Source organism: Falco rusticolus, chromosome 2, assembly GCF_015220075.1.
Source record: "Falco rusticolus isolate bFalRus1 chromosome 2, bFalRus1.pri, whole genome shotgun sequence".
Taxonomy (NCBI): domain Eukaryota; kingdom Metazoa; phylum Chordata; class Aves; order Falconiformes; family Falconidae; genus Falco; species Falco rusticolus.
The window spans coordinates 8,504,097-8,519,242 of NC_051188.1; the positions used below are offsets into that span (position 1 = coordinate 8,504,097).

The following is a 15,146-nucleotide window of genomic DNA, read 5'->3' on the forward strand; positions in this document are numbered from 1 at the left end:
GAAAGAAGCTGGTTTACCTTTTAGTTTGTGCATGTAATAATGAGGATAACAATAGAAGGACAATACCAGGATCAGCTGCTGACCACCTGGCTCATGGAAACTGAAAGCCTTGCATAACTGTTAAATTGTCACCATCGTTTTAGCTAAATTATAGAAAATGAATGGAACTCTCTAAATTACCTTAATCTAAAGCACATGATCCATTTCCTCCCTTGAACAACATTTCTGCAGTGAACAGCTAAATTCCTAAAATCAATGGAGACTCACTTGTCAACTTAAGACTGCTGTGCTCGTTCTTATTTTCAAATGCTTATGTGTAAACTCTAAACTTTATTACACATCTGAGTATTGTATAATAAACAGTCTTCTGATCTTAATCACCTTTCCTCATGACAAGCTGAAGGTTAAACTTGCATTTTCCTAACAGTACTTACCCTGAATATCATCATTGAAAGTACAGTATCTGTTGCGGTATTTATTGAGGAGACGAAAAGCGTTAGCATTAGCAAAGTCTTCAAACTGGATCAGACAATTCATGCCGTACCTGCAAGTTAAAAGGTAATTAAAAATGGATAAAAACATTCTCACAGTGTAGGATGATAGATACATCTTTCACTGGGACAACAGAGCTAGAGACTAATGTAGAGATAAAAGTATCGCAAGAGAAATGCATCACAGTAACAGCAAACAGGATCACACCCTTCCCAAGGTCCATACACTCAGAAATGTGGAGTCACCAAGAATAAATTGTATTCATAAATCAAGGGGGGGCTTCCTAATATGTATTCTATACCTATATCGCTATCTATCTATCTATCTATCTATCTATCTATCTATCTATCTATCTATCTATCTATCTATCTATCTATCTATCTATCTATCTATCTATCTATCTATCTATCTACCTGTGCATCTTTGGACTATCAGTACGATGAATTTTCAGTGATGTCTTTACCAAGGAGCTTCTCAAAGAGAAGGAGATGCTCTTTTGCAATGGACATTGCAGCTGCCACGTTACAATACGTCAAATCTGTCTGCAAAGGGAACATCAGTTAAAGGGACACAACCAAGCGCCCACTTCAACTGTAAGTGACCGAGAGATGAGAAAAAACCTGCTTGTAGGATTCCATGGACCGAGGGCTTCATGGTGTGATTTCATAGCCGCATTTTTGTGCTTTGGAAATGTTTCTCTCCACTGAGTTGCTTAGCAGGAAACCAGCACACAATGACAGCTAGTGACCCGTAGAGCGAAAAGGCGGGAAATAATTGCAGACTTTCCATAATTGTCCAGTAATATCAGGGCAAGTGTGCAGTTTCTAAAAATTGGGTTATATTCAGACTACTCCATATCTATACACTTTCAGCACTTGGTATGTCTCTAGGCTGCATTAAAGCTTTGTGAATAAAGTCTAAAAGAGCCATAAGTACTCTTCTATCTTGCATAAATGTTACAGGGCAGTGGGAGAAGCTCAGGGAATGAGTACTGAAACTATTAGCAACCTCTGGGCTGCAGGTGAAAGGGCTCTGAATAGCTGCAATTTTAGAGACCTGAGCCTCTCTGGGACTGTGAGCAGTGCAGGGGCAGCATCACCTTACATACCTCCCATTCAGACTTTCCTCCTTTGCCACTGAAACCTCAGGTAGGGGACACCTCTGCTTTAGACTAGAAACTGATACTGGATAAAACATGCTCCATTTGAGAACCGTGGCTCCTGTCATGAAAAGTTCTTTTCACAGCACTCGCAGTGCAGAGTGCCAAGCTCTCCTGAAAGAGCCTTGAATTTTTTATTATTATTTTCTATTTCAGGTATGTCTGTCAGCAAGGAGACAATGATAAGCACATACATTGTGCTCCTTTATTTGTTCCTCATGAGAAACTCTTGCTTCGTAAACCCTCTGGTCTCAAAAAGGGAAAAGGGTTGGCTCTTACACTTGCTTCACATTCTCTGTGCTTGCTTTTAGAAAAGGACCACAATGAGGACAGACCTCTCAGCAGGGCCTGCAGCTGTAGGACAAAGGGGAATGGTTTTAAACTAAAAGAGGGTAGATTCAGACTAGATAAAAGGAAGAAATTTTTTACATTGAGAGTGGTGAAACACTGGCACAGGTTGCCCAGAGGTGGTAGATGCCCCATCCCTGGGAACATCCAAGGTCAGGCTGGACGGGGCTCTGAGCAGCCTCATCTAGTTGAAGATGTCCCTGCTCATGGCAGGGGGGTTGGACCAGATGACCTCTAAAGGTCCCTTCCAACCCAAACTGTTCTATAATTCTATGAATGATTTTAGAGCTGTGTATGACTCTCTTAGATACAAAAATTTCAGATTCAACTCAACTCCAGTTGTCTCCCAATATCCTACTAAGCTTAGTATTTGCAAAATAATAGTAATATTTGCAAAATTTTCAATGAAAAATTAGGTGCTTGGAGTCTTTGTTGAATCAGGGTCACAGAAGCTGTGGAAATTTTTCTATGGGGTCTGCAATGCAGTGTCATCCCCAGAGGGCAATGTCCACTGCTGCTGTCACCAAAGAGCAGCAGAATGGGGCATGTCCACCTTAGAGAGCCATGTAGGCAGCAATCACTGACTGCACACAGCACAGCTCCGTGCCAGAACATGGTGCTGCTTCCTTTCTGCTGGGCACCTTCTGGCTCTCTTCAGCTTCTCCTTTGCTGATGCTGGGAATGGATGTGGCACACCTGCAAGGGAGGACATGCCATGGCAGGTGGCTTTCTTCCCAGCTAATGTGGAATCCAATGACTGAGGGCATCTTCAATTTATCTCATATGCAATCCGGGTACCTTTCTACTATCTGGGCACCATCAGAGATGGACTGCCATGCCCAGTCCCCACTGTATGTGCACCCCCTCGTCTCTCCTGAAAGAGAACACAGTGCAGAGGGGTTAAAAACTGCTTTCAACATTAGCCTGTATTTATTGTGTGCATTTGATAGCTCCTACTTTATGAGGTATACTTACTCCCCACCCTGCAATGTCACAGTCCACTAAGCCTTCTCTAGGTAGACAGAGGCAAGCATGACTGGTCATACTGGCCAGAAAGGCAGCAACTTCTTGCCTTGTTTACTATGCTCAAAGGAGCAACAAAAGAGCCCTGTGCAACATCCCTGTTGTAATTGCACCACAACTCTCACCCTGAGTAGGGAGGTTTAGGCATGGATTTTCCAGGGGACCAACAGGCCTTGAAATTCAGCAGAATCTAGATGCTTAGGTGGGGCAATTCCAGCTTGCCATAATTCAAGGGGGAAAAAAGCCCTAAAAGAGGGACTGAACAACCGTCCCCCTTGGTTTTGTGACTTTGAACAGGACAGATCCTTTCCTTCACCCTATATGACAGGCCATGTTATGTGGCTCAACAGCAAACTGGCGTCTATTAAAATCTTGTGTTTCTTTTTATAAGATGCTCTTAATTTGTCCCCAGTGTGCTGCTAACTGCAGGTTACACTGAGTATTTGAGGGACAGACTACTTATGTACTTTAAGCCTCCCCACTGCAGATTCTGGCAGCTATGAAGCAGAGATCCAGTATCAAAATTTCTAAAAAGTTGAGCAACACTTTGAAAAGCAACAGATTAAGAGTCCCAAGTCACTTTTTCTCTGTAGTCTTGGGAGTCAAAACGAACACTGTGGATATCCAAGGAATCTGTGCAAATAAACTACAAAAAGTGCCTGCAAAAATCAGTTTTCTAATGGACAATCCTGTTATCCATCATTTGAATGTGTGAGGAAAACATGGCTAAGAAGGAGAAGACACACCATCCAGATCATCTGCTAACATCTCACAGCAAAGAATTACTAAATCTTTAAGCAACTTCAGTTGCTATAGAAACTATTTTTCTAACACCAATCTTATTATTTATTTGTATCACCGAGGAAGTAACATTACTGACCTGCTTAATGAAATCAGTGATCTCAGTCAGCATTGATGTATGTGTGACCAACTCTCTGAAGAGCATAAGGGTAGGTGGGTGGGTTTCCCTGGCTACAGACTCAAATTTGCAAGAGTATTAACCTGAACATTTTTTCCCCCTCTCTTTTGAGCACAGAATTCTTTCTTCACTTCACATTCATGGTCTGCAGCATGAGAGTGCACAGTCCCTTCTGTTTTTGCTTTTGATCATTTTTTATGAAGCAGAGCCCAAGGAAAGTATGACGCCCTATAAAGACCTCATTTCTCTTCCTGTCCCTCAGTATGACAGGAGAATGCTGGAATGCAAACTCTTTTTTCACTGACCTATTTTATTGAAGATTGTTTTCTTCTTCTCTGCAATATGTCCACTGAGCTTTTAAAAGTATAAACCACATTTCTGAGCTTATGTGTGCCTTTGCATAATATGAGAATCAAAGTCTTCAATGATAAAGGTCACAAATTGGTCACGGCAGGACCCTAAGACCAGATGCTTTAAATGAAAGAACCGAATATTTCAGATTCACAATTAAAGAGGGAAATGTCAGGATGATGAACCTAGTCCTCAACGGCTACCCACCATATTGGGGTTTTGAGAGGACTATAAAGCACTTGTGCTGCTCAAAGTCACTGAAATTAAACACAAATTGGGCAGCCTACTTACTGAGCCATCTTAGAAATCCACGGGTTAATGCTTACTGCTCTTTCCTAATGGTACTTTGGTGGCTGTGTGTAATGCTCCTTCTTATGATGACCTGAGCAGTCTAAGGGTAAACTTAGCAAGGACTATGAACAAAACGGCTGCTGGGGCCATCTGCAGTAACATCTTTGTGAGTATCAACATGATGAGTCAGTTCTACTGTCCTTCCTCCACAGCACAGTAACTCACAGGTTGAGTAACCTGCTTCATCCCAAGGGAATTCAGAGCACTTTATAAAGAGCATTTGGGTGGCATCCAAAAGTAAAATGTAGCCAACTTGGGACTGGAGCACAGAAGTGGTTTAATATGCAACAATGCTAAAAAAAAAAAATAAAATATCCAGCTCATGTGAGAAGGTGGAGAATACTTGTTACTGCAAAGGGAAAGGGCGGCCAGAGAGCTGCTACTTGTACTGGAATTCAGCCAGCAAAATGCAGTGCAAAATGGGATTTCTTCCACTACCTTTACGTATCTAAAAGCTGGCTGTGTAATGCCCAGCTATACAACTCTGACTGCCTTCTCTGACGATGGAGAGAAAGAGGCACGTCCAACAGCAACTTCTCTGAGCTAGTCTAAGTGGAAAATGGAAGCAGATAACATCTCTGGAGATGCCTCTTTCTCCACAGTTTCTGCGAAGACATACTAAGGTGACCAACTTGAATTTAGATGTCTAATTTTAGACACCTAAATTAGGAGAGATAATCTAATGTTATCTAATTATCACAGCTGGTTAGGAAGATCTTAAATACATGTCATGCACCCTAGGTCACTGCCCTATCACCCTTTCAACTGCAATGCTTTGCTGTCCTTCAAAGCCTGTAATTTCTTTGTTGATCTTCTGTACAGAAATTGCCCTGCTCCGTCCCTTCTGTACGGTATCCAAGTGATCCCCTATCAGCATACATGGAAATACTTGAGGATAGAATTAATTATATTGGCCAGTCTCCCCCTATTGTAAGGTTTTTAAAATGAAAACGGGATTTTGACAAAACCGCTTCATTGGAAACATTGTGGTTCCCATTAAGAAACCAAAATTAATGATTTCTTTTTGGAGGAATAATTTTTAGTGAGGTATGCTTTTGTCTAACCAGCTAAGAAATTTTGCTTAGTTTAACTTATGACATCTGATATGAATGCAGTCCCACTTGGTACACCCACACTTGCCGTCTATAGGTGCAGGACGCCTTTTAATAGAGAAAGCAATTTTAAAGAGTATTTGAACACAGATTTCTGAAGATCCCCTCCAAGAAATTTAAAAATCCTTAAATTTGTAGCTAGAATTGAGGGTGGCCCTGCAAAGAGATCTTGAAAACTGCTGTGGTAGGAAGAGATTCCTGAGGTCAGTCTGCTTGGCTTGTTGCCAGTTCTCATAGATTCCTCCATGCTTCAACTGATCCCTGTGACTCATCTCCTAACTTTCAGCTTGGAGCCCAAAGGAGAGTTTGAAGCCAAAAACAGCAGGTCACATCAGGACTGAATAGTTTCCAATCCAGGAAAGGCAGAGCCAGCTAAGGGTCACTCCCTCCAGTAATCTCATGCTGACCGTCAATGACTCATGTCTCTAAGGCATTCATTCTACCATAGAACCACAGAATCATAGACTGGTTTGGGTTGGAAGGGACCTTAAAGACCATCCAGTCCCACCCCCCTGCCATGGGCAGGGACCTTCCACCAGCCCAGGCTGCTCCCAGCCCCGTCCAGCCTGGCCTTGAGCCCTGCCAGGGATGGGGCACCCACAGCTGCTCTGGGCAGCCTGGGCCAGTGTCTTGTCACCCTCACGGGGAAGAATTTCCTCCTAATAGCTAATCTAAATCTCCCCTCTTTCAGTCTAAAGCCATTCCCCCTTGTCCTGTCACTGCCTGCCCTTGTAGAAAGCCCCTCTCCAGCGTCCTTGTCGGCCCCTTTAGGCACTGGCAGCTGCTCTAAGGTCTCCCCGGAGCCTTCTCCTCTCCAGGCTGAACAACCCCAGCTCTCCCAGCCTGTCTCCACAGCAGAGGGGCTCCAGCCTCTGATCATCTTCACAGCCTCCTCTGGACTTGCTCAAACAGGTCCATGTCCTTCTCCTGTTGGGGGCCCCAGAGCTGGACGCAGCACATCTTCTTGCCATCTGGGGCCTTAGTAAACACCCAGGATCTAATTGCCTTTATCTAAAAGGAAAGCTCAAATGTATCAGGGTTTCAGACTGATGAAGTACATTGAAATACAGCAAGTGCCAATCTCCAGTTTGGTTCCTTCCATTCCCAAGATCTTTCTTCCCTGGTCAAAAAAGGAAGGTTTTGTTTTTTGACCTTCTGATTTTGGATTCAAAGTTGTTCCCATTCCTCTTGGGCACACCGAACTGTGCACATCTCTGCAGTCCTGTATCTCCTTGTGGGATTGGAGCTTTCCCCTTAGCATGAGTTAGACATTTTCAGTCTGTGGAAAAGCACGCTCGGACAGCGCATTTCTGTGCCTGTCTTACAGAGGTGCTGTATGCGGTCCCCGTGCCCGGGCGCTGGCGGGGGCCGGGTGCCGGTGCCGCGGGCAGCTCCCCCCGGCCGGCAGAGCCGCTGCCCCCCGGCTCCAGGCCGGGCCCGCCGCTGGCCGAGGCCGAGCCCCGCAGCCGCGGGGGCAGCGCCGCGGGGAGAAGGGGCTGAGAAGGGGAAAAACCCCCGCGGGGGGGAACAGCGGCGGCAGCGAGGGGGGCCGGGAGGGGCGAGCAGCAGCCCCGCAGCCCCCCGGGGCAGGGCCGGGCCGGGCCGGGCCGGAGGAGGCCGGGGGGGCTCCGGGCGCCGCAGCAGAGGCTCCCCGGCAGCCCGCGGGGAAGGGCAGGGCAGGGCAGGGCAGGGCAGCCCCCGGCGGGGCAGGCTGTGCCCCTCAGCCCACGGAGCCCGCGGGGGAGCAGCTCCCCCCCGCAGCCCGGGGCAGGGGGTGCCCGCGGGGGGCTGTGACCCGCGGGGGCCGCGCTGGAGCCGGCTCCGGGCAGGGCCCGTGGCCCCGCGGGGAGGAGCCCGGGCCGGGGCCGGGCTGCGGGCAGGGCCGGTGCCCCCGGGGGGGCTGGAGCCGGCTGGGCCTGAGGGGCTGCGCCCCGCGGGGAGGACCCTGTTCTCCACCATCTCTGGAATTACTTAAGCCATTTTATAGTATTGGAAACAAAAAGATGTACCTTCTCAGTTCCTCCTCCTCAAAAAAAATCACTACTCTTTCACGGTAAAGATTAATATAATCTTTTTTATTGCTATAATTGCTGTCTCATTCCTTTGCATATGTTGTGGGTTTGTGCCATAAATAATTATAACCCAAAATCTGTCTTTCCCATATCTTGCAAAAACCTTCCTGTAAAAACAGCCTCACTGGGAGATGCTTCATACAATGATCCCACACACTCAATGTAGTCCAGTCTCCAGATCTCGCCTAGCAAATTTTGCACAAACAGTCTTTTTAGTGAAATAATATACTATTGATCAAACTAATAGCATAAGACTGTCACCCTGAGGAAGGATGACTCTAGGAGCTAAACACATAGAACATTAAAAGTGTGTTGTAAAAGTTACCACCCAAAATCTTTATTAAGAAATTATTCAATTTCCTGGAAAACAAACAAGCATAGGATTCAAGCTTTGTTTATCACGGTACTGCTGTTCCAGTACTGTTACTGTCAGCCGAGAGCTACACGGGATCTCGGGGCTGTGCTGACAGGAAAGGTGCTGTTTAGTAAAGTCTGTATCCCCTGCAGAGGATGATACACATCTCTCTTGGAGGAGCTCGAAGTGTGGAATAAAAGAGTGTGAACCCCAGAAGAGGGAGGCAGATGTTTTCCTGATGACAATGCTATCAGCTTCTTTATTCAAGAGACTTCTCAATTGCCTGAACAATTCCATTATGCAGCTTTTGTTCTTTCATCCTTATTTGTATGTACCTCTTTGAGTTCATCCAGCCTCATTATAAGCCATGAGGTCAGAGAGGAAAATATTCACGAGGCAGCAGCAGTCACCATTTGAGAAGCATCTGGCCAAAACTGCACAAGTCAGAACTTCAAGGGTGGCCTGGGCACCTGCACAGTGTCTTCGCCGACCAGTATCAAAAGGGCATTTTTTTTTACCATGAACAGAGAGTATTAAACATTCCTATATGCATGAAAAAGTATTTGCAAGAAGGTCCCGTTCCTTTATGGAAATAATCACAAGAAGGAAGTTCCAATCCTTGTCTGAATTTAGCATTTTATAGCACTGCTTTCAGTCATTCATGATTGAAGAGATCTGCTTTGATGCGCTGCGACTCCTACTCATAGTCTTAGATAAAACCAGGCAGAGAACAACCAAATTGTCCTTGCCCTTGTCCTCGAGACCTTCTTGCTGCTGCTTGGTACACCAGAAAACAAAGTTCTGATTTCCAAGAAAAATGAAATTTTCTGTAAAGGAGACTGCCATCATAAAAAAATCATGCTTGGCAAGTGATGAGCATTTAGGATTGGAAAACCAAAGTCCACTCTAGCAAGTTAAACACCACCAGCACCTGAGTCTGGCCAGTGCCCCAAGGCTATTCTTACTGTAAAACTGTTAGCATGATCCTTCTTCTTCTGATCAGCCCAGCAGTACTCTGCTGTATGATACCTGGCCACATTTAGGGGTCAGTTTGGTCAGGCATGTCCCCAAAAGGGCAGCTGAGGGCAGCTCTGTGGAGAAGGATTTGGGGGTATCGGTGGATGAAAAGCTGAACATGACCCGGCAATACGGGCTCACGGCCCAGAAAGCCAACTGTATCCTATGCGTCAAAAGCAGCGTGGCCGGCAGGTCAAGGGAGGGGATTCTGCCCCTCTAATGCACTGTGGTGAGACCCCACCTGCAGTGCCGTGTCCAGCTCTGGGGCCCCCAACAGGAGAAGGACATGGACCTGTTGGAGCGAGTCCAGAGGAGGGGCGTGAAGATGCTGAGAGGCTGGAGCCCCTCTGCTGTGGAGACGGGCTGGGAGAGTTGGGGTTGTTCAGCCTGGAGCAGAGAAGGCTCCGGGGAGACCTTAGAGCAGCTGCCAGTGCCTAAAGGGGCCGACAAGGACGCTGGAGAGGGGCTTTCTACAAGGGCAGGCAGTGACAGGACAAGGGGGAATGGCTTTAGACTGAAAGAGGGGAGATTTAGATTAGCTATTAGGAAGAAATTCTTTACTGTGAGGGCGGCGAGGCGCTGGCCCAGGCTGCCCAGAGCAGCTGTGGGTGCCCCATCCCTGGCAGGGCTCAAGGCCAGGCTGGACGGGGCTGGGAGCAGCCTGGGCTGGTGGTAGTAGATTACTTTTAAGGTCTGTTCCAACCCAAACCATTCTATGATTCCATGATTCAGAGAGAGAAAAGGCAAGCAGTTCCCATAAGGTCTTTGCAAACTGAGTTTTTACAAACAAGAGTAGAAGAAAATTAGACTTGTCTCATCTGAATCCAAGGCACAGAACAAGATATACTTTCATCCATGTTAGAAATAGAGACAGAACCAGCAATCCTAAACAAGGAAACACTGCTGCCAAGCTAAGAAGAGGCTTAGAGGGAAAAAATTACCTTTGTTAATCCTACAGAAAAAGGGTGCAAGGCCCAGACTCATTCTTGCTATCAGGGATCCAGTTCTTTCCCCCCTCTGAGTGTGCTGATAGCCCAGGTGGCAGCTCTGGTATGGTTGTTGGGCTCTTTGCAAAAGAAGTTACACAAAAGCATAAGAATGTCCCAGAAGGCTAAAGCTTTTCTAATGTCATTCATGTCTCAGAAATCTCATGTCAAGATTGCAGTGTTTGCATATTTGTATGTGTTTCTGGCCAAGAAGAGGAAACCCAGATGGCAAAGAGAAAATAGGAAGACAAGTTTACTACTTGGAGGCATGGGCCCAGGCAAGTGCACTACTGTTTACAGGGGGAGCTTACAAAATTTGTATGCTTACAGGCTGCAAACAGATGTTATACTTAACATCAGAAAAAGCCTTTCATTTTTAAGACTTCCACACAGCTAAGAAAGCAAGTTTTCCCTTAAAAAAATGAAATGTCAGTGAAAACTAAAATTTTGGTAAATTAGAAGTTGACCTGGTTCTGAATCCACTGAAAAAACCCTTCAAATCCTCACCCGGTACCATGATGTGATTTACTAGTACTATTTATATCACTCATGAAATAGTTCTAATAGTGTTAGTGTTAAAAGGAGAGATGAAAAGGTAAGTTAGAAAACATGATCATATCTTAACTTTCTTTTGAAATGGAAACGTAGTGAGTAAGGTTCTTTGATTGCCGGTGCGTTTAAAGTCAAACCCAAGGATCCACATTAGAGGTCATGACTGTTAACAGCAGATGTAGCAGTTATGAAGGCCATCATGACTGAGATAAAAACGCAATTCCTTTTATGCTAGAATGTGTGTTTTGAGCCAAAAGATGGGAGCTTTGCAAAAACTTGTAGCCTTTTGAATTGTAGCCAATACAAAATTTGGAACTCTGGGTCTTGGGTTTAGAAAACCCATGCCAGGGGGCTGCATCATGAACCCAACAGGACCTGCTGCCTGCCTCACCATCTGTCTTAGGCTGCAGACGATTTTGGGTTGGAGTCTCACTAGGTTTCTGCCAACATAAACACAGCCACCACACCACACTCTGAGGCACAGAGCCTGCTGTGGATTCAGTGAGTGCTAAGGCAATGAAAGTGACCCCTGAAGCACAAAGATAGCAGGAAATCCTTGAATCTTGCACTACTGGAAGCTGGGGGGGCATGCCAAGGATTGCATGCTTGCTGTTCACAGTCATATGCCAGGGCATCTGCTATGAGCTACTGTTAGAGACAGGATATGAGGCAAGATCAGGCCAAGATCAATTACAAAGTTCTTTGGGGAAAAAAAAATCTTGAAAAATCATAGTCAACCTTCCTCATAGTGATTACAGCAGAAAAACCTGCAACAACTCTTTTGCCCAGCATATCTCATGACTTCCAAGACCAGCACTAATGGCTGCTAAGGCCATTCTTGGTTTTTTATACAAAATGATGTCAACCTGGCAGTGGGTCTGAGGAAAGACTGCAGCTGGAAGTACAAGGTTTATTAGGAGCCAGGCATAAGCAAGAGATGCAACCGTATTAGTGCTGACCCTCAGATGTAGGCTTGAGCTACCCTCTGACACACAACAAGGAATGGAGCCTCACCGCCTGCCTTCCAAGCAGAACTCCTCCAGCTACGTCTGAACCAGCTGCGGTAAATCCGGCTTAGGTGGAAAAACACAGACAGAAAGCCTAGAGCAGAGGGCTTTTTGACATCTGTAGCTGGATTATCCCAGAGGATTTGAAGGCAAGGTAATAAAAGTCCATTACCACTGAGATCCTGTAGCAGCACCTCGGGAGCTCAATCATTCCTCAGTAGCAGAAAACCAAGCTAATAAAGCCTAAATATTATCCTTTGACTTTAAATATCATCCAGTGGTCAAAAGTAGTGAGCTCATCCCACAGCAAGCTAGGATAAAGGACAGCAGGGGTGGGTCTTCCCATTACCGTCACTTCTTCCTTCTGGATGGTGTCAGAGTCCAGAGCTCTGACCATGGTCACTGGGGAAGATGGGCAAGAAGAATATCCACCTTGGATTCCCGTGATGGCCGGAGTCGGTCTATACCATCAGCCCTGCCCGGGCACTGGTGATGGTGTGCGGGTCTCCTAACCGACACAGAGATGCTGAGGGGGGACTTTAGGTGCCAGCAGTATTATGTGAGGGCTTTGTGGAGGCCAGCAGTGCCTAGGGACTAAGTCTTTCAAGATCAATTAGCCAAGTTAACTAGAGCAGCTGAAGAAATAACACGGGGGCACCTGTACTGGTGGTTTTGTTTCTGAAAGGTGCTGGTGAATTTGTGATCCACAGCCCTGGAGAACTGCTGGAAGAGAGGCAGCTTGTTTTTGAGCAGGCTCTGCTTGTTGGAGAGCACATGGGACCTGACTTGGTATGTTTGTGGGTGAAAGTACTGGGAAGGTATTAGGAAAAGAGAAATCAGGTATAAAACAAGCTCAAGGAAAACCAAACTAAGCAGAGCTACTTTCCTTCTTCTCCCATTTTGAGAAACGGAGTGCTTGATCTCCTGAGGTCTTCTGTGCTCTGCCACATGGCACAGGCTGATTGACAGAAAGCTTCTGCTTCCCTGGTCACCCTGGTAATAAACGCTGATGGGAAAGGAAAGGGGAGTGAAGTTATGACAGCTTAATGAAGCTTCTGCAACATGGTTTGCTTGTGTAGGGAACTGCACCTCACAGAATCTCAGGCTCCGTGCTCAGCATCTGCTGGCAAGTGACTGAGGCCAGCATTCAAAACAGAGGCTGAAGCTTGGGGACAGCTCATCTGTCAATACCTCTGGCCACTTGGAGCCACCAAGCTGCCCTGTTACCGTATGATGAAACTGCAGAAGGAGTGAAAGGAATAGGACAGATAAGGAACTGGTCTCCAGTTTCTATACCAGTTTAGGAGAAAAGAGAAGGAGGAAAAAAAAATCCAGTGGTAGCTTGCTTTGGACGAGAGTCCAAGGATTAATGCATGTTGTTAGTGTAGATGCTGGGCTGAAGCCCTTCAGAGCCCAGAGAACACGCGCCAGCGCAGCTCCCATGGCATTTTGACTTCAACCTTAATTTGCTCATATAGGCAAGCCCCAGAAATTCTGTGGGTTACTCAGATTACAATCCTTGGACACTTCAGGTGAAAATCTATTCCAGCCTACAAAAATGTACCAGTTCAAGAATAAAACTGATTTGCCCTTTGCCATGGTAACTGAGGAGAGGGAAAACTGTAGCAGTGCATTTTCCCATACAAAGCAGATTACTCATTGTAAGAAAACAGCAATTTGTCAGGCTGCTTCATTCGGTCATAGGCTAGGCTCAACGGGCCAAATTTTGCATATAGTTGCCTCCCAAGAGGAGCAAAATGCATAGCTTGGAACTCCTGTTAAAGAGCTCAGTCATTTCATGTCTTTTAGGTGAAAGAGTAATGAATGGAGGTTTAGGCAGCAGGAAAATGCAGAAATGCATCCAGCTGTTTCCGAAAGGGCTTTTCTTTCTAAAATTGCCCAGAAGTTGCACTTTATTTCAAGGTACTGTAAGTGCTAACTCTGAAGCCTCTGACACTCTCCTCGTTTCATTACTAGGTGGCTATTACAAGACCAGGAGCCCTTTCTGCTGACTGTAGGGGTCTCCAGCTATAGAAATTTGACATCTGTTTGATATTATTATTCCATTAGAAGAGTAAATCTTCGCTTCCCTGGCTTTCTTGTGGGCTCTGGCACATTCCACTTTGGTGACAAATGTCCCTTGAGCCAGCAGTGATTTGACAGGGTGGGAAGTACTCCTGCAGAGGAACTGACAAATGGTTTCCATGAGAAGCTGAAGTACCCTCAGGAAGTAGACAGAATTTCTGCACGAATATCAAGCTGAAAAGGAAATGCCCAAATTGCAAGAGATTTGTGGCAACCCAAAAGATTTCTCCCCAGATAACTGAATTTGCATGTGACATTATAGACTTGCAGAAGAAATCACAGCAGACCGAAGATCACAGCAGTTCATACTCACAGGTTTCCTCATATGTGGAAGCAGACTACAATAAAGCAGCATGTTCTTGACCTTCTGAACAATTTCTGCTTCCTTTCGTAACAGATGCAAGAGCTCCTACTGGGTTGCATCCAGTCATTGCACTGGCACTGGAAATTTGAGACCAAATGAATCCGTTTCATGTAAGTTTGCCAGACCCAGGCTGATAGCAGGATTATTCACCACCCCAGAGGTCACAGAGGATCACACTCCAGCCACGCTTTAAAGTATGCTGGTGGTCAGGATGGTAACATAGGGTAATGGCAACTTTCACTCAAGGATCTCCAAATACTTCACAGATGGGAACCGAAAAGTGCAAAGTGGAATATCTCAGCCCCACTTTGTAGATAACTTTTTGGGGGCTTACTGTGTTCAAGCAATTCATCCTGGCTAAGAGAAATAGAAAAGCTGGGACACGGGCCCCAGGAATTTGATTCCCAGTACCTGGATGAAAGCATTAGACATGACATCACCTCCTCACAAGATAAGATTTCATTGTTTCATAGCCAAGTGACTTCTCCCTTCAACATGGAGATTAGCTCATATAAACTAACCAGAGGAAAACAACAGCCAATCCTTCTCCTCCAGCAGCAAGCACAAAAGAGACGAATTGTCTTTCTGGCCCTGTCACTGACATCGAAGGAGTAGTGGGTGCAATAAGCTTTACATTTAACACAACGAGCATAAATCTATGATGGCTGAGCCCATCATCTGAGCTGTCAATTCTATTGTCCCCATTCTACCACCGACACCAACACTGCAATACCCCTGTGGTGTCCTGGCCAGAAGGAAGTGGGATAGTTTCCTTGAAGGATTAATTAGTGACTACAACCAAAATGAACAAAAACCCCATAAATCAACCCTGACAACTCTTAAATCTTGTCTACTTGTAGAGACTCTTGTGATTTCCTAGTTGTGTTTGACCACTTTTCTAACCTCCATGAATTGCTTTCCCCTAGGTAACCCACAAGTGTCTAACATAATAC

At 45.7% G+C, this 15,146-nt stretch overlaps 1 protein-coding gene across 1 annotated transcript in view; it reads right to left on the minus strand.

Annotated features, from left to right (window-relative positions):
• ME3 (malic enzyme 3) overlaps positions 1 to 15,146 on the minus strand; it is a 136,029-nt gene that overhangs the window by 17,399 nt on the left and 103,484 nt on the right. The window contains exon 7 of the mRNA XM_037378101.1: positions 435 to 544. Within this exon, the coding sequence (XP_037233998.1) occupies positions 435 to 544 (110 nt within the window). The remainder of the gene's footprint in view (positions 1 to 434; positions 545 to 15,146) is intronic.